The sequence below is a fragment of the Bactrocera latifrons genome, unplaced genomic scaffold (assembly GCF_001853355.1).
Source record: "Bactrocera latifrons isolate USDA-ARS-PBARC rearing strain unplaced genomic scaffold, ASM185335v1 scaffold_64, whole genome shotgun sequence".
NCBI classification, from domain to species: Eukaryota; Metazoa; Arthropoda; class Insecta; order Diptera; family Tephritidae; genus Bactrocera; species Bactrocera latifrons.
In genome coordinates, this window is record NW_017537312.1 from 597874 (window position 1) to 623136 (window position 25263).

General features: G+C 35.5%; 1 protein-coding gene and 1 long non-coding RNA gene across 4 annotated transcripts; one reads left to right on the plus strand and one right to left on the minus strand.

The window, feature by feature from the left end:
• Positions 1-917: 917 nt before the first annotated feature.
• Positions 918-20794, minus strand: LOC108975376 (serine/threonine-protein kinase PAK 1). 3 transcript variants are annotated; one of them, XM_018943821.1, is made up of 8 exons: positions 20352-20794; positions 11340-11666; positions 11111-11265; positions 5261-5426; positions 4540-5199; positions 2508-3223; positions 2131-2349; positions 918-2060 (listed from the first exon to the last, which is right to left on the minus strand). In XM_018943821.1, exons 2-8 carry the CDS (start codon positions 11491-11493, stop codon positions 1977-1979), a joined length of 2154 nt encoding a protein of 717 aa, XP_018799366.1. In that variant the 5' UTR covers positions 11494-11666; positions 20352-20794; the 3' UTR covers positions 918-1976. The 3 variants fall into 3 exon arrangements, with proteins under 3 accessions (XP_018799366.1, XP_018799365.1, XP_018799364.1); XM_018943820.1 differs by having other exon boundaries at positions 2508-3274; XM_018943819.1 differs by having other exon boundaries at positions 2508-3895.
• On the plus strand, positions 18550-21008 carry LOC108975377. The gene is made up of 2 exons (XR_001993867.1): positions 18550-18693; positions 20739-21008. It is a non-coding gene; the product is annotated as an uncharacterized LOC108975377 (long non-coding RNA).
• Positions 21009-25263: the final 4255 nt, after the last annotated feature.

A 25263-nucleotide genomic window follows, 5' to 3' on the forward strand; every position in this document is an offset into this window, starting at 1 on the left:
AACTGAATTTACTAAATTAAATATTGTTTTATCTATAAAAAAATAGTGATTACTTCTGGGTTTTCATCTCTTAAATGTTGATTTTTCAGACGATATTTAGTAATTTAAATTAAAAACAAGAAAAAAGTTAACTGCAGTTGTACCGAAGCTGAAATACTCTTCGCAAATAAAAAAGTTTTCATAAAATAACTTGTTTTTTTTTTTTTTATTGGTTTAAACGATTTTAACAAATTCTGCGAAGATTTTAGCGTTGTCTTGGAAAATTATATACACCTTATTACGTGAAAATATCTTATACGGCAGTTTTAGTGCGATAGTATTCCGATCTGAATAATTTCTTCGGAGCTGGTAGCGTTATCTTGGGCAATAAGCCATACCAACTTTATTCAATATATCTTGTCAAATAAAAGGATGTTCCATACAAGGACTTGATTTAGATCGTTCAGTGAAGGGTTTAAAATATGCTCGTCTTCTGATCATTTGTAAATATGCTTTATAAGATTTCCGACGTTTTCTTTTAGGTGTTACAAACCACTAACCCTTAATGCTAAGGTACGTTAAGATATAGTGTTTTGAGCTTAGAAATCAGGCAAACCGGAAACAGTCGCTTTAAAAAGTAGAAGAGTAAGAGCAACGCCCACTAAATGAGAAGCGTGAGCAGGCAGCTACCGAATTGTAAACTTGTAATATATAGAGTCGCGATTGAAAAAACATTTTCAGACAATTTTGACAACCCGAAATTACGCTACTTCACTACAAAATTATTTGATATTGATTTTTCAAGTTCAAACTCAATAAACAATACTCAAGCGCTGCACCAGCAAATGCGTTCGGATCTTTGATTTTCTTATGAATAATAATAAATGTATAACAGAATTCAATTCTGCCACTTTTTAGCAAAACAAAAATAAACCAAATTTGCTTTGAAGTTTTCTATAATTACAAATATATATTATATAAATAAAAAGATGTCAGTAAGTAGTAGAACATTTTAAGGTGTTACTTCTGCTTGTTTGTTTGTTTACTTTACTTAACTTTCGTTAATTATAATTTATAATTATGTATAAAATGCTAATTATAATTAAATTGTATGTAATTAGAATGACATAGTCTTACAAAAATTGTCTCAGTTTCTCTGTTAAATGTATGTATGTAATCTTTCTCACGTTAAAGTACTAATAACAATAATTAATTTAAATACAAATCAAATGAAATGAAATAAAATATTACGCAAGGAGACATTTAAAATGCCAACCAGGTGATATAAAATGTTAAACCTACAAAAATAAAACTTAATTTCTTCCAATGAATTTAAAATACATTTGAAAACACCCGCGTAATGCAAGGTAATATGTGCGAGTAATGCATTATATGAATTTTTAATATATTTTAGTTTTCAACGAAACAATTAATTTTTTTTCAATGATAATTTTCAAAATAATATAGCAGCAACACTTGTGCCGCGCTAAATTTATAAATAATTATGGTAACATTTATTTTTAATACATTATATAGCAATATCAAATGCGAAAAGTAATTACAATTTCGTATGTTTGTATTCTCCAATCCTTACAATCATTACCACATGCTGATTTCTGTGTGCTGTGCAACACCTTGGCCCATTTTCGGAACTCACGCGCAATTTATGGTACAAACTATATATGCTATATAGCTAAAATAAAACGACTGCGTGCCTTGCTCTCATTTTGCGCTTAATAAAACGTAAATATATGATCGATATACATATATGTATCTCAATTTAATACGTGTGTCTAAACTGCAGCTATGCAAGTGTAACTGTTCGTGTTGCCTTCGTGTCGTGGTGTTATGAATTACATAAATTTCGTTTCTAGTTTTATTGTTATTGTTTAAATGTTTGTATGTATGTATATATATTTGTTTTTTGTTTTCTTTCAAGTGTTTTAAGTTCTAATTTCATCACTTTTATGTAAAATAAATTAATGCTTCTTCTTTAATCAGTTTCCTTTAGCGGCTTCTTTGGCGGCCATAATAAGAGGCGTTAGGCTAGCCAATGGACGTGCTAATTTCAGGAAAGGATGCTGTATGCATAAGAAAAAAAATAGTTTAATTTTGAGCGAAAAAATATATGGGCGTTTTTCACTGAGTTACCTTCAACAAATCGTGTGCACTCGCACGTCGTTCGACATCGACTTCCAAACACTGATCTAGAAAATCTTGAAATACTGTCGATAGTTTCTCCTTCTCCTTGATTTCTGGCTTGCCATTTGTGGCAATGAGGTACAGGGCTTTCAATGGATTCTCATTCAGATAGGGCGGCTCACCCTCAACCATCTCAATAGCCATAATACCGAGTGACCACAAGTCGACCTGCAAATTAAAATTCAATTTAGTTTTGAAAATGAACAGTTGTAGTTGTTTATATAAATATATGCAAATTGAAGTTGTATAGCTCTGCCGAAAAAAACTTCAACTTCTACCGCATACTAATTTACATTTAGTGTGTTTCTCAATATATTAACACTCACCTTGGGTCCGTATTGTTTGCGCGTCACCACCTCCGGTGCCATCCAGTACGGTGTGCCCACCATTGTTGTACGTTTCGACTGTTCTGGCGAGATTTGCGCACAGAAACCGAAATCCGTCAGCTTCACCGAGCCGTCCAGGCCCAACAGTATGTTATCACTCTTGATGTCACGATGTATCACCTGATTGGAGTGTAGGAACTCCAAGGCCTGCAACACTTCGCGACAAACTGCCGCTATTTGACCCTCATCCATGCACGTCTCCGTGACGACATCGGTGAGCGAACCACCTGGCAGATATTCCATCACCACCCACAATTCCTCGGACACCAAATAACTGTCCAAATAATTCACCACATTCGGATGCTTATTCTCTCGCATAACAAGTATTTCGTTGATGATTAGTTCCTTTTTCGGTTGTTGCGATAAGTTCATCTGCTTAATGGCCACTTCCATACCCGTTGACGACTCGATCGCTGTGTATACCGTGCCCGATGCGCCCTGTCCGATCTTCTCCATCTTGGTGTACTTGCGATTCGGATCACCAACCGAAACGATAGTGCGTAATTTCTCCAATATTTCTTCATCGGACATTTTCTTCTTCTTGGCGGTGCCGGAGCGTGGCTGTGGAGCTGCTGTAGCCGCCGTGCTCGGTGCCACCGCTGATGGTGTCACCAATTGTGCCGGTGTCGTGTTCGCCTGTTGCGGTTGTGGCACTGCTGCTGGTGAGCCCGTCAAACGTTTCGTATTTGGATCGGTAGTATAGAGGTCTGAAGACGAGGTGTCGCCACCAATTGGTGTGGCGTATATTTGTACAGCGGCAGATGTTAGTTCACCACCGGAGATTGGTGTGGCCGGAGTTATTGTTGTGGTTGTCATGGTAGTAGGCGTCGGTAAGGGTGGTGGTGGGGGCGTTGACATCGCCACAGATTCGCAGATGGAGGAAGACACCGATGGACAATAGATGGGTGGCAGCAGCGACGCATCGTCATTAAATGATGGAAACGATGAAAAGGAGGAAGCAGAAGAATCGTGATTAGTCGTCGTTGCATTACAATCGATAAATTGCAAATGAGTGCTAGCAGTGGAGTTAGTAGCTGTTGTTGTTCTTGTTGTTGTAGTAGTAGTTGTGTCAACTGTTGCAATGTTAGTAGGACTAGCAGTAGCAGTAGCAGTAATGATAGAAGTAGAACAAGTACCAATGACACCAATAACACTCGTATTGCTATCAAGATTACTGGCAATGGTCGTCGACGTAGTCAACAACGTTGCGGTTATATTACAAATGGATGTCGATGCATGCGTAGCGACAGGCTCAACAGTTTGCTGTGGCAGAGGCGGCGCAGTCGCAACGCACTCGGACGTTGCTGTTGCTGACTTTGCTGCTGCTGCTGCAGGCGAAACAGAAACAAAAACACAAAACGAAAACAAACAAACGAACGAACGGAAGGCGAAACGGAAAAGCAGACGATACGCAACATACAAGTCAGTTATTTGTTATTTTTTGGTAAATTTTTGTTATGTGATTGAAATTTGGTAAGAAAGTAATATAAGCGTTTGTGGACATAATTTGCTTACAATGATCGCGAAAGTTATGTTTTCACGCACTACACGCACACTCACACCTTCATACGCACACACATACATATTAACCGGCAGCAAAACCCACATTCAAACGTTTGATACATAGTATGTATTGCCATGTAATGTGTGTATGTATGTATGTATATGTGTAAGTAGTGTTAGCCATACGCCAGCGAGGATGTGCGTGACGCGTTTGCCAATTACATACGTGCCAACAACTGTATATCGTATAATGGAATTTAAAAAAATACTTTTGCACCATCAATGGCTAAGTTAATTTGCTGCCAAAATGTCGTGGTTTCACATTTTCAACTATGCACCTCAAAAAACGGGCGGCAGTTTGTTGGAACGCGTGCAACTTGCGAAATGTATTGTTTACTACTAACTAAATTATTTACAATAAAGTGGCAAAACAAAAAACCAAAAGCATTTAATGATATACTGTAATTACTTTCGTTATTTTTGTTCTTATCCAACGTGGTTGTTGTTGTCGCACTTGTTGCTGCCGCTGCGGCAGCGACTCCTGCGGTTGTCGCAATTGCGATATTCGGCATGCGGTATTGTTGCTGTTGCGGTTGCGCAACATTGTTCTGGTGTTGGTGTTGCTGCAGCTGCTGCTGTTGCAGTTGTTGTAGCGGCGCGGTTGGCGTGACCGCACGCAAATGTTCAATGCCCTCCGTCACAGACACGGCCCCCTCAATGGGACGCGTATAGATCGATTTCGTGCGTTCGGGCCGCGATGCGATTGGCGGTGGCGCCGGTTGAGGCGCACCCAATATATCATCTTCATTGGCGGACGAATGTTGCGAAGATGAGGAGGCCGTATTGCCACCGAAATTATACGAATGTGATTGACTCAAAGCGCCACTATGTGTCTGATGGTGATTGCCATGTACCGTCGGCCCCACACCACCGATGCCACCGCCAATGCTGCCGCCCAATTGACCGATCAAACCGACAGTGTTGGCATTCGTATTTGCATTTGTACCGCCAAGGCTTAGATTGCTGAGATTGACGCCAATTAAATTGCCGCCACTATTCGAAGCGTGTAACTCCGAGTCTGTTGGTGTGCTGCTGGGACTGCTGCTGCTAACGCGACTTAGCGAGGAGCCTGTAAAGTGGGGCATAGATGAGAGCATGTATTTCGTAATATATTTGTGCGATGCGCTTACCTGAATGCGTCGTAATGGCATTTGTCATGTATTTGGAACTTGGCCGCTGCTTTGTTGTATTGTCAAACCACTTGAGCACATCCAACACAGCTTGTGGGTTGTTCTTCTGCTCTTGTTTGCTGATGTTTGAGTTCATCAGTAGACGCGCCCACGCCTCCGGCATGCCCTGAAAACATAGGAAAACGGTGAAGATAAATAAAAAAAAGAATCGATTAAAAGGAAATGGTAAATTAAAAAATTTAACCATATTCAATATTTGCTAAGTGGCTTGACAATTAATTACATTTACAGCAAGATGTGCGTGCCTGCTAACTAGCCAAACTATATTCGTGTGCTATGACTTGCTCGTGCGTACAACTTACAGCGCAGTAGCAAAAATAAAGCTTGCCAAGAAAGAAAGGTGGTAAATTCGTAAAACAAAAATAAAATAGATAAACGCAAGTGTCTGCGCCGGCAGCGTTTTTGCGTAAAAGCTTGTTTTGATTTTCTGTGCCAACGGCCGAATAACAATGAAAATAAATACGACCGGTCAGTTCTTACGAAATTTATGAATAACTTTTGTTAAGGGCAATGTGAATGGGATACGTACGTGATTGGTATATGAATAAGAAAAACATTAATTGCATTATGTGACCGATATATGATTACTGAAAAAACTCGAAAGAATATGAGGACATATCCAAAAATGCATTATTAAACGGATATAGATGTAAATATTATAATTTAAAGAAACAATTATTTGATTTGAATTCCTGTGATTCTCATTTCGTTCCGATATTTTTCAAAATCGCATGCGAAATTTTGCACTAATTCTAAATAAAAAACATTGAAAATTGAATTTAACACCAGAAAATGTTAAATATTTGATCCTTGAAATCTAATATTTTTTGCTTTTATATAACAAGTTGCATCGAATATAATAAGGTAGACGTGGTCGGACCATTGCCATGCCCACAAAATAATTTGTGTGAAAATACGTAATTTAAAGCTGGGTTGCATAGGAAAACTCCTCTAATAAGATTAATGGATTCCTTAAAGAATTTGATCTTTATAACTAAATTCGGAGAAAATATTCCTTGTTTGTTTTTTACAATTTACTACAAAATGACTAAAAATTCCATAATTTTTAAAATAATAATGCCAGAAACGTAAAGTTCGATTGCAAGAAGTATAAATATGTATATGCATAGTATATCTTTATGATATATGTATCAGTACAAAAACTATCTTAACATTTCCTTACTCAAATTTAACAACTCTCAAGTCATTTGACCGATTTCAATCAAATTGGACTTATAACATCCCCACCTTCTTGGTAAAATTGTAAAATCGGTTCACAATGTTATATACTTGATATCAAAATAATGGAAATCATTTTGCTAGTTCTCTCTAGCCACGTTGTTTGATGAAAAAAATTGTGTTTTATGAAGATCTTTATGAATCTGAATCGGAGTCCAGTTACCATATAAGCTATAGTAATTCGGCATTAGACGGTTCCGACAAAAGAGCAGCTTCTTGGAGAGAAAAGAGTTATCCAAAAACTGAATATAATATTCATATACTTTGTAAGGTCTCCGACGTTTCATTCAGGGCGTTACAAACTCGTGGTAAATTTAATATACTCTGTTCAGGGTATAAATATAAAACATGGAATCTAAGCTTTAGGTTTAGAATAAAGACAACTTAGCAAGAAAAACTGGTATTTTAAAGTCGCCGTAATATTTTCAATACTTTGAATATTTGAAAATTTGATATAGGCTCCGAAATAAAATTGATAAAGTTGGTTGAATGTTTTACTATAAACTAACACAATACACCAAACAAAACTTAGTATTTTACATTTAAAAACACATTTTTGTATATTTTTCAATACTTAAGTGTAAGTTAAATAGATAATGCGGTGACATAACTTTAGGCAAAAGCACGTATGTGTGTGCTAATTTTAAGAGTATAGAAGCTGGCTAGAGTTTTTATAGCATTAACAAATATAAATATTATATTATTGATATTAATACATACATATATACGTACATATGTAGATATTACGTACAAATATTAAGCGATTATAATAGATTTAATAAAAAACATTAGCAGCCAGTAGAAAAAGGAGAAAAGCATTTGACATTAGGCAATTCTGTGTTTATGTTTGTATACAAATGTAAAGATGTTATAGTGACACTATTTTCTGGAGCTGAGTAGAAAAAATAAAACTAAAACGAATAATCAAAAAGAAAATACTATAAAAAACTATAACTAGCACAAATCAGCGCGCGTTTGGGGGGTTGAATGCCTTGGATGCGCTACAAGCAGATTTTGATGTTGGCTGCTAAATAAACCCTCAATATGTAGGGATAGCGCTTATTGCTTGGAAGTTATCTTTACACTATCCTTAACGCTTTTTGTCGTACATTTACACTTTCATAGCCGATACTTACTTTTATTGGCAGCTTGTATGTGCATAAGCAAACACGCACGCATATTTTCCAAAAAAAAAAAAATTTGAATTAATAATAAATGTATACAGGAAGAAAGAAAGAAAAGAAGAAAAAGACAACAAATAAAATAATCACCGAAATTACAACTAAATACTGCCTCAAAATTTAATATTATTACTTGTTTATAATTTAATTTTTGTTTTTTTTTGAGGACCTGCGCACATTTGTTTTATGTTTTACTTGTTTGTTGTTGCTGTGATAATGTTTGAACAAAGAAATGTTGTGTTTTGGTAAATATATATTTTTTTGTTTGTTGCAGTTATATATCTTATATTCGGTGTAGTTTGCAACTGAAAAGTAGCGCAGACGAAGCGAAAAATTATTGAAAGCGGTGCTAAATATATGTGAAAGTTGTTGTTGCTTAGGCAATGTTTACACAGTTACGACTTAATTGTAAAAATAAAATGTATTTTACAATTAGATGATAAAATTTTTTATAATAAAATGCGTTTTACAATTCGAAAAGGCCAATTGTAAAGTTCTGTAAAGATTTCTGTTTCGAAATCTATATTACTAACTTAACAAAATTGTTGCGTTTACACTTGTGTTTAATGTCTTCAAAATTTGCAATGCAAAAGAGCATAATAAGCGAAATTTAAAAAACTTAAATAATTTATTTTTTTGTTGCATTTTGAAAAGTATTTAACTTTTGAAAAGAAAAGTGTGTAAACATAGCCTTACGGATACTTAAAAATATGTCCCACAATTTGAAATTAAAGCTTCGTTTATATTTATTAAGCGAATTGGGCTGTAAGGAAAATTTACGATTTTTCAAATGAGTATATGTACTACTATGATCGAATTGAAGGGTGAATTTCGTCCATTTCATCTCCTTCAAAGTAATCCCCTCCCGCTGCAATACACTTTTGCCAACGAATTTTCCAGTTATCATAGCACTTGGAAAAATCCTCCGTCGTGATGGTCATCAGAGCATTCTTCAATTCAGCTTTTTTAACCTCAATTGAGTCGAAACGGTGTCCTCGGAGTGGTCATGTGAATTTGCTGAATAGCCAGAAGTTACACCAAGGTAAATTAGGCGAATGCGGTACGATAGTAGTTGAAAATGTGGCGAAATGATCACGAATAACCAATGCAGTATGAGATGGATAGTAAAATCGAAGAATTCACTTTTAGAGCATCTCAAAACGACCCGTATCTCAAATACTAATGAATATTTTGGCGCGAAGTTTAGCATAGATGTCATTAACAGTACTACCAACTTACAGAAAAAACCGATTCGAAAAACACGCGAAGTATAAATTAAATCACATTTCAATTTGATTACAGTAGCACATATTTTTCTCCAAATACGAGAAACAAAGTTTTTGGAAATTGCAAATAGTTATTTACTTTTAAATATACCACTTATCTAAATCATGGTTTCACTTTCCTCAACTGAAATTTGGCTTGACGATTTCTTAACCTAACTACTTCTAACCATTTTGTTTAATTTTTTTTTTTACCATCTTATTGAACTCAGTTTACAATCAACATATACATATATTTTAGCGACCCTACGACAAGTAACTGAAAACTTCCGAATGCGGGCGACTTAAATATTTCGATGCCGGATTTTTGACCAAAAAACTAGCAATTAAAAAATAAAACTAGGAAATCCATTAACTTCACAAATACAAAAGTTTAGATACCAGAATTTTCTATATGCAATGGTGGACCTATCTGAATAAAATTCGTGAAGTTATCGACAAATTACCAGCTTATTAGAGATACAATTTTAGGTCGATATATCACTGGTTAGTGCTTATACAGACAGACCGACACAGGTCATTTATACATAAGTTTAGAGAGTCTTCGACGTTTCCTTCTTTATGTTACAAACTTATATTATATATATCAAGGATACCGATTGCTCTCGGTTATATAACTAAATTCTCTATTTTTTATTTTTTTTATCACCAACACAAAAAAATATTTGAACACAGTTTAGAACCACTTCTTGACTACAAGCCGGCATCCGTTTCCGCGACAGTCGAGTTTACGGACACAGATTTTTAACCGGCCAAGGATTGTCAAACCGGCATCATTTCTCCAAATTACTTTAGGAATGTTTTCTTCCGCTAAAACTACTGATTTGCACCTAAGATTCGGTCAAAAAGCTGCCTAGATATTGTCCTATTTACCAGTACATATTCCTTGTACCACATACTATATATTATATTTTCAAAAATTAATTAATTTTCTACAAATMTATTTTCAAATCGAAATGGGTCATATATGGACTAAGTTGCTTTGTAATCTAGTTTCCAAATAGTTTTCTTTTCTTAATAATTAATAAAATCAACAATGTATACAATATATAAAGGTAAATATGTATATAATCAAGGTTAAAATATGATTAACCGGTACACAGCATACCAAAAAATAATTATTCTAGCATGTTAGTTTTTTTGCTTAGCAAATATTTGCTTAGACCTTTGCATTCCGTTTAAGCGAAGATTCAGCAGTGGGAAATTTGCTAAATATATAAAGAAAAATTTGGTGACCGCGTGAGTTCTTCGTGTACTGCGCGAATAAACCTCAAATTCTTAATAAAAAAATGGAAATGGAAATGTACGCAAATAAAATATACTCGAACGCAGAAAAAAAAAAATGTGAGACGCCCATAGAGAAGTTCCACCAGTTACTTTAGACAAAATGCATTATATCTCACATCCACTTACAGCAGTTTTCTCCGTATATGCCGTGGTGCGCATTCTGAAGGATGTCGGTGTATCATAAGCACTTGCAACAATTTTTGTTTTGCCGATAATAATAATGATGACACTACTCGAATCCACGCATTAGCACGATTTCACTATAACGGCCGAATTAAACGCTTTTAGAAAGTACGAAGAAAACGACACAGATACGAGTTTCTAAAACAAACACTGTTATCTGTGTGTTGTTTAACTGGCGACTTTATCAACAAGAATGTTTGCACTGCTGCACTTGAAAGTGTGAGAGTCATGATTGTGGTGAGTCATTAAGGTGGCACCTATACAGGGAACAATGCTTGTTTTTCATAGTGCGAAAATTTCAAAAACTAATATTTTTTTATATTTTACTTTATGATTGAATGAGTGTGTTAATTTGCAAAAACAGCTATTTGGGTGAGAACGGGCAAAAGTTAAATTTTCAGTTTTCTTGTGAAAAAAATAAAATAAAAAGGAGACATGGAAAAACTCAAATTTGCGGCCTTCGCGACATAAGCATGAAACTATGCGCATAAATAGGTAGCAATTTATACCATAAATACTTATGCATATGCAGCTTTTCAAAATGTTCATTAGCGGCGATTCGTATAGAAGTTACGCATAGTTTTGTACCGTGGTTATGATTGAAATGGAGAACTTACCGTAAATTCACCGGTGATCGCGTCGAAGCCCACATGTACGGTATGCTCGAAATTCGTGGGATAAGATATATTCGGTTTAGAGTCTGTATGCGAGGGCTTCGAACCTTTTATCTTATTTTTTAGTGTCTTTTTCTTGCGATCGGGATCATCTGGCTCTGTGAGAACATAAAATTGGGAGTTCAATAAGCTTTATTAGCAGAAAACAAATAAACTAAACGCACGCACTTACCTTTGGGCAACGGGCGCATATCGACGGGTGGTCCATCGCCAGTACCGCCTACAACAACCCCCGTGTTGATGGCACTACCGCCGATACGATCGCCACCGCGATTGCTGGTCAAACGCACTGGCGGCGCTGGTGGTTTGTCCTCTTCGCTGGACATTTTTTTCCGTTGCTGCAGCGGTTTGGGGAGATGATGATGTTGTTGTAGTTGTTGATATTTTTCGTTTTGTAGCTCTGCAAATGGATATTGGTATAGCGTATAGTTGCGATTGGTTGGACGAACGATAGCCCACTGAGGCGCGTCGATGACCGGCAAGCGTTCAACTGTGGGCGCTGCAAAACAAAAACGAAATAATGGATAAGAACGGTAATAAATATACATATTGTGTGTAAAAATAAAATAAAATAATATACATATGTACAAATATTTGATTTTATTTTCTATTTATATTGTGTGAGATTACTCAACATTTTCGGACTAAATAAGCTTTGCTTCACCCCATGCAAACTTTTTTTTTGCTTTTATATGTTCTGCAGTCGATTATTACATACAGACGCTGATAGCAGGGAACGCGATCGCGTCAAGTCATTGAAATTCGAACTTAAGAGCATTTGTCACACTTTTTTGCAAACAAGGCTATAAAACGAGTGGAATAGAATGAAGCCGAAAACGGCAAGAGAAGACCGTGAGGCAAAGGCGTGTGCACTGGTTTTATGATGGCTGGAAACGAAGAATGTTGACAAAAACACAAATTAAATAATAATAAAAAAAAATTATCAACAAATATCACTAGCATTAGAATTTGAGCGCACAGCACATAAATAACAAAAAACATATAGACAAATGTATGTATATATGTACATATGATATTGCACAATAATATTTTTTGTTATCTGTTTTCACACGTTGTTTGCCAGTTTGTTGCTTATTTTTCTTTATCCAACGCTTTTCTAAACTTATTGTGTGCTGCGGGAAATTGGAACAACTTTGCCTTGTCCATTGTTGGTATCAGCAATTGATAAGTAGCCAGACTTCAAATGAAAGAATGGGGCCGGCAGCAATGAGAAATACTAGAAAAGGCTGAAGGCTAGAGGCTAGAGGCACTAGGAGCTGAACAAGTTAACACTATATACATATGCATATCTTCGTCATATTTTCACCATTGTCGGCACCCCAACAACAGCAAAAACAAATGCAAATTGAACAGGAATGACAGCAGCGACGGCGGCGGCGGCGGCACAAAATGTCAATAACTTTGCTGTCGCAAGACATTTCTCGACGTTAGTCTTCCGGTTGGCTTTGAAAATCACGGGAAATTCACGACAGCGAAGTGGGCGGTGGAATAAATAATATGTATATACGATGTGTACAACCGACGGTGCATACGTATCTCGATATATATAAACGCAAACGTACGCGTGCACAAATGCAACAAATAATCAAAGAAAACGAAAATAAATCCACAAACGCGCGCACTCAACGCAATGTCAGACAAACAGCGGGGTCTTGATATTGGCGGGTGGTATAGGATAGGCCAGAAGATCAACAGTGGCAACCGCGTAGGTGACAAGAGCGAGTGTCACATAAATTCTTTGAGAAAACTATATTTACTAGAACAAATAATCTGTGTTGTGCGTGCCGAACGTTGGGATGTAGTAGACGTTGAGAGAGCGCGAGCGTAGCGCCAATGCTTTTGTAGTATACGTATGTATGGTTGCTAATTCAGCCGATTTCGTAGGCAAGAAAATCCAAAAATCAAAACCAGCATCATCCCACATGGCTAAAAATACGCGCAAAAAAGTAAAAAAAAAAAAACATAATAAAGAAATAAATATAAATAAAAATATATCAAAAATCAAAAAGTAATTGAAAACGGTGGTTGTGCTGGTAGCAGAGACGAAGGGAAATGGCAGTGGTTTTGGAACGCGGAGGTGGTGAAGGTAATTGTGACAGTAGCGTAGAAAAATAAAACAAATAAAAAACAATATGGAAAATACAAATCACAGCAAAGGAGATGCTGCCTGTCAAATGATGTGCGGCAAAAAGTGCACACTCGCACGCTAATATAAATATGTACATACTTACGTATATGTATAATATATATAACATTTAATTGAATTGATAAAATAACATGCGAATTAAAGTCAAATTTCACATTATATAGATAAAACAATCCATTTAATTAGACTTGCTTATGTAATTACTGTAATTCATTTAAAATTTATACATCGTGAGCATTTAAACTTGACAAAGCGGCGATTTATCATTTAAGAAACTGTTTGTATTATAGACTAAAGTCATCCTTTGCTATGGGACAGAAGTTACGATTCGGTCTTTTCATACACAACAACGCTTGAGATATTTTTAGAAACAATGACCAAAAATTAATAAATGCACTAATGTTTTTACTTAAAAATAAATAACGGAAATAGTATAAAATTATTACCACAAACTTCTCCTATTCCGCTCAAATCGAAATATTATGTTATTGCGCCTCTGTGAGTCATCGATTTAGAGTTATTTTGGATTCAGTTACATTAGCAATTATAACAATTTTGTGATTAGATAAGTATATTTTCGGAGAATCAAAGCTTATTGGTCATAAGTTAAAATAATGAACGGTCGGCTTTTCTATTCTGGTACCTTTCGTTGCTGTATAAGATAAAATTAAAAACAAAAAGTAAACAAGTTAACATCTGCACAACAGATATAATACCCTTCAGAAATACAAAAAATTGCTTTCAATAATTTTATTTTTATTGCTCAGTTCTTTGCCAATTATTGTTCCGATTCAACCCAGTTACTATATATTATATTAGAAAGTATTTTTTACCAATTTATATAATATATTTCACAGATATACTAATATTTTTGATAAAAAGTTCGCAATTGGAACTTTGATCCAAATATTCGGTATCTGAGCACTTGGCAGACCTCTAATCGAGGACATTTTTATCTCGATAAAGAAAGTGGGAGAATCAGATGGAATTAAAAATTATGTTACATGTTGGCGTGGTTTTTGTCAGAATATATCCATTAAACCTACTCTACTTTTGCGATTCAATGTACCAATTACAGTTTTTTTTATCATAATTCATGGTTTAGTTAGGGCATTTCACGGGTTTTCCATTTTTGGCGTTTTGAAGGCGTGGCAGTGGTCCGACTACGCTTATCCACAAACTCGTCCTCCCTTTTTGCCATGGATATTAATATGCATAAACTTGGGACTTAATAACAAGAGGAGTTGCATAGATTTACTATAAATTTAAGCATGCAAATCGCATACGTATACCTCAAAAAAGCAAAACCTCACGAGACAACTGAAAACTCTCGATAAAGACATATCGGATTAACTGCACCCGCACTGCAGATAAAAAAAACTGTTGCTTTTGTGGCAACTATGCCTGTCACAGTCATTGATCGTCGCGAAAACAGGCGCTGACTGTCTGTATGTATGTATGAATAAATGAAGTGGCGTCTTGCATGGATTTTCAACAGCGCCACTGGCGGCACAACTCTACGCTGTCAACACAAACCAAAAAGAAGGAAAACGACTGAAAAAATAGCGGCAAAGGAAGAGAGTACCACCACTATGTCGACTGGTAGACAAAAAATTAAAAATAAAATAACTAAATCAACGATGGGCAAATTGAAAAGTGTGCTGGCAAAATAATTCAATGGGATGTGAAAAAAACCAACAGGAATGGCATAGGCGCAGAGCAATGGCATCAGTAGCAACGACTGCGAAAGGGCATGCACATACATACATATGGATTTATGTACTATGTATATATGCTTGTGCATTTGCATAACAAACGCAAGAGCGTGTGTGCCTCACAGAGCCACATACCGTCGTCCATAATTTCAATTTCAATAAATTTGCCGCAACTTGATAAAAATAAAATCCACTAAAATACTACATTTAAAAGTGGAAGCCAAATGCACTGAAATTAAATGCTACTGCAACATAAAAGAGTTGGAGACAAATAATGTAATAACAAAAATAAAGCGAAAAAAAACTCCAAAGAATTAAAGAAAACCATTGCAGTCTGCCGCCAAAATGGGCAGTGCCGGCGGCAGGAAAACAAAACAGGCGTCGCACGCGCGATAAGCAAGTAGCCGATACTATGGGCCAACTATATGTGTGTATGTCTAGTAATGAATGTGCAACAAATGAATACAACTGCTAACAGAAGCTGTCAATTTGTAGGCAAAAAGAGGGCAATGTACCACAAATATAAAATCTGTAATCAAATTGCTGATTACAAAATCTGTGGGGTAAAAAGGATAGTGGTGGAAAAAAAATTAAAAAGATTTAGGCTGACATGTATACAAATTATAAAAAATTTCAGAAAAAAATCAAAATCTACAAAAATGCATTATCATAAATACTTTCACAATCAAAGAATGGTGATGATTAATAATATTTATGTTAATATGTAAGCACATACATATGTACGTTCGTATGTACATGTTGAGTGTCGAGCTTAAATTATCAAGTACAACTGTAAAATGTACATAAAAATATATATAACAAAATATTATAGCATTATACATGGTATTTACTTATAATGAGCCACTGTTGGCAAACAAAGCAAACAAGAATAAAGAAGAGAAAACCTAAGTAATGCAAAGAATCGAATTGGTTTTGTACTAGTGCGAAAAGGGGAAATTTTGGACCGATGCCAAACTATTGCATTAGCAGAAATGCCAGAGGAAGAAAGGGGGTATTAGAAACGAAGTGGATGACGAGCTTGCCCGCTTTGCATTGGGTTCCGTGCCCTTCCTATATCGCGACATAAACAACATAAGGCAACAGTTCCATAAAGAAGAGAGGGACAGGGATATCAATTGTATATATATATATATATGTATATATAATTATAAAGCTCCCCAGAGACAAATTCCAGCAAAAAGTGACATTTTACACTATCCATTGCAGCTTCAAGAAGCCCTTCCTGAAATTCATAAGATTAACTTAGTACTTTCAGTTTTATTATATCACTTTTTAATTTACCTGACTCAAGAAAAAAATAGTTATAAATGCAACAGGTTTCACGCAGCAAGACATAAACAACTTGCTGCAAATATACAAGTTCACACATACACACACTTATAACCTTCACCTGAGTAAATCAACTACGTCGATATCAATGAAAATTCATTATTCAGATGCAAGAAAGTTTCAACACTGGGAATATATAAATGCACATGCTAACATTTTTAAACATGCATACATATATAGGAAGGGGGTACTTGTTGCCATCTATAACAAGTAATGAATAGGGAATGACTGAATTCTGCTACCGCTGCAATGGAAATTGTCGATTAAATAGTGACAAAAAGGTAGCACAGCGCAGCGGGGTGAAACATCACTAAAACAGTAACTCTCTGGCATGGCGATGCTTGCAGTAGTTGTGGCAGCGAGTATGATTCATCTTTATCAGTTTGTCGGACTACGAGACAATCAGTCCCAGCAACGGCAGCAGGCCGGGCGTCAACATTGTGACTCTGTCTAGCATACACAGCTGCTGACTCCGGCTTTGGTTGAGATAGCCGGAGCAAGTGGTTGTGCCACGTTGTCAATGTTTGGCTGAAGTCAATAATAAGTATGAAAGTACATATATACATATGTAAATATATGTGTACGTATGTTTGCATGCAGTACAGAGGGATAGCGCTAATGGGCACTTGCATAGAAGCTAGATGGAATATAGTCGGTAATTGAAGCTTTCCTGCTGAAATGATATATGACAGCAGCGAATTTGAATTTTACGCTACTGTCATATGTATTTAGCACCAACGTATTAACTGGGAGGTGTGAACATGTAATTACGCGAGAGCAGCAAGCAAATAAGCAAAATCTGAACGCAAATATATATTTTAAAACGCATTAGTATGTATAAGAATTGAATTAAGAAAGGAGAAAATTAAAACAATTTTTTTTTGACAAAGTAATTTCGGGAAAAGAACACCAATGTACCCAAAATATGAATTTATTAAGAAATTAAATAAATAAAAATTAATAATTGAACCATATTGTAATGAAACATAATGATATATATTAAAATGAATGGTACATATTGTGAATAGGCCATATAACCGTCTCGACCTTTGCAAATCTCACAATGATAGGCCAATTCCTTCTTTAGTCATTTTAACAACCTAACATGCATGAAAATATGCACACATGCATGGAATTCGCAAGAGACAAAAACCAAGAAGGAAATAGATAACATGTCAGCAAACAACAGTCAAGATGATCCAAGTCAAAGGCGCAGTTACAAAACAAAAGAGGCAAGAAGGCAAACACTTGCCGTATGAATGTAAAACAGTCCCAGCACCACTTGTGTATTACCTACAGCCTACCAACTAACAACATACACGACATAATCATTGAAGAGCATACACTGAAGTAACACAGCGTAGGCTGGAAGAAGTGCATACGGAACAAAGGTGAGCACAAATAAGTAACGTAAGTATGACGTAGACGCACGCCAAACGCTAAAGTATACAAGAAAATTAATACAATATGTGTGTAATGTATAAAAGTATATGTACATATGCAACTAATTCGCTGACTGGCTATATGAGTCGCTTGCTTGGCATGTATAGAAAACCGACTGCCGGCATGCTTAACGCATTCAAGCGCAGTGGTATTACCGCATATGCATATATTAATGCAGTTGCAACATAGGTGCAATATACCGTAGAGATAGGTTGTGGTTACTTCGCTAAGGCCAGTACTAAGTAACATTATCAGCACATTACTATGTGGTTGTTAGGCAAATTAGGACTACCATTGCCGTTGTGGAAGCCTTAACTATTAGACTCACACCACTTCAAGTAGCGTCTTCAACAAGCGGCGCCCACTTGTATTTTTGGTTAGGTATGCCGCCGCGATTAAGGTGCACATACATATGTATGTATAGGGGAGCGGAGAGTGGTTCTGAAAGTGGCGTGGAAATTGTGGTATTAGCGATTTGTGTAACTGCGCGTATGCGAACGTATGCCGCATTGAGTTTAAAAATAACAAATATGAATTTATATTCTTATTTATATGTAAATATGTAGAGATGTACATATATTCGTTTGTTGAGTGTTTCAGCAAAGTACATTTGCACTGTATTGTATGAATGAACTACAAATATACATACGCAAGTCTGTGGTTTCATACTCAAGCGTGCTTTTCTATTTTAGGTTTACATACTTCACAAAAAAATGTTTCACTTAATACATATGACATAGTGTGTAACATTGACAACAACAAAAATATATATGTATTAACTAAAAAAGGAAAAACCGTTAACATCGGATGCAGAGAAGTTGGAATACCTTTCATAAATAAAAAAGTAGAAGGTCAGTTCGTAAGATTGCTATAAGCTTAGTGGTTCGTATAGTATAATATTCTTTCCACATTTTCATAAAAAAGTTTTTCTTACAAGGACTTGATTTTAATCATTCAGTTCATATGTAAGCGACATATATGATATAGTGGACGGATCCGTTCCCACGACAGTCGAACAACCGTTACAACAACAAAACCATATAGTGGACGGATCTGTATTTTTTTAGATTGCAGCATTGCTTTTGATAATGTTTTTGCAAAATTTATGAACGATATCTCAAAAATTAGGGGCTCCTATACAATTACCGTGTTAAGGGTATAAAAATGTATATTAATAGAACTATACATAGCAAGTTAACCGGCGTCCACCTCCTTCTTTCTCGTTTGAGTTTACTTTTAAGCCATATTCCGAGGCGGAAATATTACTATTATTATTTGTTGCTTTAATAATTTTTTGTTTGCATATTCTCTCTTATAATTACACATAGCAATACAGGCATTTCATGCATACAAATATGGAATGATGACGACGAAAGTGTTAGTTGGTTGCTACCGTGTCGTGGTGTTGCGCTTCTTTAGGTGCCGCCGGAACCGTACGACGGAAATATGAAGACCACAAAAGGAAAACTAACAACAACAACTACTTTTAGTAGTTAAAAGCTAACAATAGGCTACACAACCACTAGAATAGCTATAGCTAAAGCACATAAACGAACGTGACACAAAGCCAACGTTCAAGTGAGGGAACGGAAACATATGCACGTTCTTACATACGACCCTATGCATAAATACTAAAAAGACTGTATCACATAAATGACTGGATATGTAATGGTTTAGAATGACCAAGTAGCTAAGTGACTGACTGAGCGTCAAAAGTCTTAAACTGTGCGTTAGATACTGTCTCTTTCAGCCAATAACTTATCAAAGACTGACTTAGTACGGTCGGCAGGGGTTTGGCGGTTTATGCAAACCTGATATTAAATTAAAATTAAATATTTTCGCTTATATGTGCCTGTATATTTATAATATCTTTATATGTGTAATAATGTTTGATTCATTTTGGTTAGGCCTTATTTAGTAATTAAACTAACCACTTAGCTATCTATTGTGAAAAATATCAAGGCACGAAAAGGAGGCCAGCATGATAATTGTCAAAATCGTTTATTTCGAGTTTTATTTAAATTATGATAAATTTGATATTTCCAAATTTAAAAACAAATGTTTACATAATTATATTCTAAATCTGATAATGTTCATATTAGAAGTGTAAATATATTATTTTTTAAATAGAAGTTCTTAACCTTTCACCTTCTGATTGGCGTTCTATTGCTTTCTTTTTATCATTTGCAACTTAATATTTTCACGATTGATATTAGTAGTTATAAAGAACTGAAAAACTCGTCCACTACCAAAAATCAAGTCACAATGCGCACACAATTAATTAAAATTTAATGTGCATGTATTAGAGAAAGAACAAATTAATACAAACTAATTCACATTAATAATGCCTATAATAGTTTATGGTTGAAAAATCAATTTATCTGCTAGACATGCGTTAGAGCATTGTAAGTTATTTGCTCCTAATAAAGATGTTATTTGAACAATAGAGTCTCTGTTGAAACACGTCGTGAGCAAGTTTTACGAATTTTATAAAATTTAAATAACTCACCTAATAATTTAAAAGACGAGGTTCTTAGAAATACTACCACCTCCTTCCTTTCCCTATGTGCTGTTTCCTAGGTTAAACTTCCATATTCCCTTAATGGTTATCTCCAAACCTTGGAATGCAAGTGTCAGAGTAATTGGTGGACAGCAGCAGCTGGTGACAATTGCTAAAAGTGTAATTCAGCTTTTTCGGTGTGCTGTTTCAGCTTTTTCTCTCTTTACAAGTAATTTTTTTTAACAACTCGTAACACCTTTCACGTTTTTAATTAAATTCTTTTTAGTTTTCAACCAATATATCTTTTTTCTTTATCAACTTTTTGTGGAGCAGGAAATGCGTCCACTTGCCTTTCGGTCGTTTGATTAGTCTTTCTCGTTTTTTCTTTCACTTTAGTTCCACTTCAACTTAACTCTGCACTTTTGAACATTCAATCAAAAAAATTATGGCCGAGTGCAAGATAAAAAAATTAATGAGCGGATGGAGTAGTGAAAGGTAATGAAGGAATGAAAAATCGCATTGACTGACGAAGAACGCGAAAAAATTAAGGATGATGATTCAAACAGTAATTTACTCGACGGTGTTTCAAGCTAATCATTGTAACAATATAAAATGAAACGTTCACAGCGATTATGCACTATAATTCAATAAATGGTTAAAAATAAATTAAAATTTTTAGTTCACTTTTATGGAATTGTCTGCAAGTTAAACTTAGCCATTTCTTTTACTTATTGGACAACACAAACACACCATGGAAAAAAGCTAACTGCACTCTATCGCTGCTATCGTTTCTTGTCTACTGTCACACTCGCCAAAGGTTGCATTCGCGTGGTAACTTTATATGAAATATTAGAATTTTTTCACAATTATTCTAATAAACTTTGGTAATGTTTTCGAATTTATTATAAATCTGTGTATGTTTTACAATAACAGACTAAAATATGTCAATATAGTAAAACAAACGGTGATCTGTATTGAAATACAAAGTGCTTGTGCTAAAAATTTCACAAGGAAACACTGACATATGAGTCTAACTGGCATTTCTCTTTCTTTGGAATATTCGCACCTACTGTCAAATAAGTTACTCTCTTAATGTTATCCTTTTCTTACATGCTTAATATGATCAGCTGCTAAAGAGGGATAGTTGTTCTGATTGGATTACTGCAAGGTTGCATTCCTTCACTGTTTATGTTCACAAGGCATTGCAAGCTGTTCGATAATGCATACTAATTGAAATATTTATTATTGTAATTAATACCTTATTTAACTATTAAAATAATTTTATCAAAAGAAAACTAGCAGTAAATTCATTCCTATTTTTAAATATGTTTATTTCAGTTTTAATGTTCATAATTTACAATTATTACGTCAATCACTGCTTAGCATCGTTTGAACATACTGCATCAATTAAAATATCTTTGCATACCGCTTGGCGCTTTTGATAAATTACAGAAATTCGCTTAGTTCAAATTAAATATGATATGAGTGTTATTTCACATGCGTCCAAATTTATTAACATGTTTTTTTTATTACTTAACTGCTTACAGATCAATTGAGTCCTTCAACCATTCTACTGAATGTGACGAAGCTGTTGTGTACATAGCTGAGATTGGTTAATCGGTTAGGCTTACTTAGACATCGGGGATAAATTTTTTCGGTGTGACTGAAAATTGCCCAAAGTCAGGTTTTAATTTACCATTAGTGAAAACTTGTGGACTTGTGAGCTGGAATACACTAGTACTATATTTTACTAGCTGTGCAATCATAGGCGATGGAAATGTCAATTTCTTACTGCGAGTTTTTTACTCTTGTTGTAGCGGCAAAAACATCCCTGAAGTAATTTCGAAGAATGTTGCCGATTGACAACCGAGTTCCTTGCGATTATTAGACCCGACTGTTCTGAGAACTGTAGCGGAGGAGTGACATTTTGTGGTGCATTGGAGATAGAAATCGAATTTGGTAATTTGGTAGAATAAACCAAAGATATTATTATGACATACCGCCGGGTTGACAGTTCAATTCGGAAACTCGATGTCGATGCGTTATGCTGCTTTATGGTATTTTAGCCTTTTATTTGTGATTCTCTCTGCTGAATTATAACCTTTTATATTTACATGATACTCACATGATCATATTTTTTTTATTTTGAGTCCGGTTGAATGAATTATATGTATGTATGTATATCAAAGTATGTTATTGCTTATATAGTTGGTTAAGCAGGCAGACAGACTTAATTCTTTAGCTATGCAAGCTTTTTCGAAATAAGTAAACTTGGACAAGATCTTTTCACGACCCAGATGCCAGAGTCAGAACCTTTTTGTCTATGGCGAATTTAAATTCATGAACTTTTTTTCTCATAATAATGAGTCCAGGTGCTAAAAATAAATAAAAGCAGTAAGTAGAAAGAAATCTCTTTGGATTAAACAGGACAATACCTCACCTAGTCCCCATATACCTAACATACGGATTTTTAAACATCCACTTGACTTTATACCTTTTACATTGATCAATCTGTGAGGTTGCATATAAGAAAATGACAAACTTTTCAAACTTCTGGTGGGCTATATACCTTATATATCGATCAGATATTTTGGAAACACCTGAAAGTTCTTCCCCGTTCTTGGTCCTTGCAAGTTGCGAGAGTATAAAATGTTCGGCTACACCCGAAGGTCCCCTTAGGTCTTTCTTACTTGATTTTTATAAAGTTTTTAGCCAACCCGAAACTACAAACATGTGTATGTACATATATACTTTTATCTTTGCATAATCTCTTACTAAATATATATTCTAGTACGCTCTTTTTGTTAATTTATACATATGTCATAGTTCTAAAATCATCGCTTTGCAGTAAATTCCATGACATTTGCGTAATAAAATGTTGCAAATTAAAATTTTATCAATAACAAAAACAACAATAATAATAATATCGCCTACACATTTTAACGGTTCATTTGTAGCACGTTACCCTCATTTGTATACTTTATAATGCGCACTTTGCCAAATTTATTCACACACATATTCATACACACAATGCCATTAAGGGGCCATAAAATGTCTCCAGAGAATCCAGAAGAGCTCATTTGATTGCCATTAAAAGCGTTGCGGCAGAGGCTTTTCATATATATTTGAGCTTGTATTTGTGTTTATTAGCGTGTTATATTAAGTTGTTGTTATTGTTGCTGTTTTTATAAATAAATTTATGCATTTATGGTAATTTTGAAATGGCATTTTTGAATTTATGTCTTGTGTGTGTGTCTTTCACGTGTGTGTGTGTGGATACGTTCTATGCGTTTGGGATTAAGGCTGAAGGCTGCTTGGAGCTACTAACACATACATTTACATGTGCTTGTTCGAAAAAAGCTAGCAAAGCGGAATAAAACAGCTAGATCGAAATTAAAATTCAAAATATAAAAAATAGAACAATGAAGCCGCTTTGCGTTCAGAGTTTACACATTCAAACATGACTACTCATATACATATATGTATGTATGCACAAACATACTTGCATAACCACGCCAGCTGCAGCATGCATGTGCATATGTCCATGTCATAAATGTGTGTGGAATATCTATAAAGTAATTTACCCCGCCACCCCGCCACCGGAGCTGCATTGCATCCTCCGCCAAGATGGAGTCGAAATGCGGCTGAAAGCAAAGCTACTGACGCTAAGTTGGCCAGGCGGCTTGAGTGTCAGCCACGAAGCCGCAACTCGTTTGTCTGCTTACAGCTTACACACGCATATACTGCCACAAACGCAGCGCGCAGAAAGTCAAGACTGCGTCCCACTGAATTGCCGCAGCTTCAATGCGACGGCGTTAGCATCGAAATTAACATCGCCTCTTTAACTTCGGTACGCAAACTGCAAACTGCAAGCTCCAGCTTCTTGGTACTCCGCACAGCCGGCTTTGGTTCCATTGCTCCATTGGCGGGTCTGTGACGACGTCTTTAGCCGCAACAGACACAATCAGCTACCAGCTAAATGCCGACAGCCAGCAGCACAACAACGCGCTCGCTATTCACAGCATAAGTTGGTTTGTCTGCTTTACCGATTTTATTTTTTCAAGTTTTTTGTTTTTTCCAACTTTTTTCTCACTCTTCTTATTGTTGTGTTTCGTGTTGACCTACTTTTGCACATTTCATTTCTTTTTCCTTTCTTCGTTCGTCTTTCTTTTTACGTAGAGCAACAGTTGGACGTGTCTGTGTTAGCCATTCGGGCATAATTGACTTTGTTTACATGTGTGTGTGTGTTCAAGTTGCCGGTTGTATTCAAGTCGACTCACTTATACTTCTACCTCGAGCAGCTTTTTGGCGCGCACAGTGGGGCGTTGCTGTTAAAAACTATTACTAAAATAGTACTGAATTCATTTTGAAGAGAACAGTTTAGTTCGATACTCCAAGAAAGGACGATTTCAGTGTAATTTTTGCTTATCTGAGATGAGATTAGAAAGTCTTTGTTCTGCACAGTAAATCAGTAAATACATATATATATATGTTTTAGGTCTCTCTACCCCTGTCTCTTATACACATCTAGATGTGTATAAGAGACAGGAACAGTTTAGTTCGATACTCCAAGAAAGGACGATTTCAGTGTAATTTTTGCTTATCTGAGATGAGATTAGAAAGTCTTTGTTCTGCACAGTAAATCAGTAAATACATATATATATATGTTTTAGGTCTCTCTACCCTTCGTGAATTGTGAACAACTGAACTATTGGACTATTCTTCTACAAAACTTGGTCGCGATACCAGTTACCAACTTATACCACATAAAAGGGTTCCCCAATATCAGTCGTTCCCTTCTGACAATGGCTAACCTACGAAGTTATTTTTTACGCAAAAGCTGCTCATAAGTTATAAGATTCTACATTTTGATTCTGGATCCGGAATCCAAAAAGGCCTTTCTAAAAGTGTTTATTCATAG

Bases quoted from the DNA above. Each gene is read 5' to 3' on its own strand.
- LOC108975376 (XM_018943819.1), bottom strand. From the start codon at position 11,493: ATGTCCAGCGAAGAGGACAAACCACCAGCGCCGCCAGTGCGTTTGACC. The intron at 5,200-5,260 runs GTAAGCGCATCG...CCCACTTTACAG, and splicing joins TGCCATTACGACGCATTCAG to GCTCCTCGCTAAGTCGCGTT. The intron at 2,350-2,507 runs GTGAGTGTTAAT...TTTAATTTGCAG, and splicing joins GCAAACAATACGGACCCAAG to GTCGACTTGTGGTCACTCGG.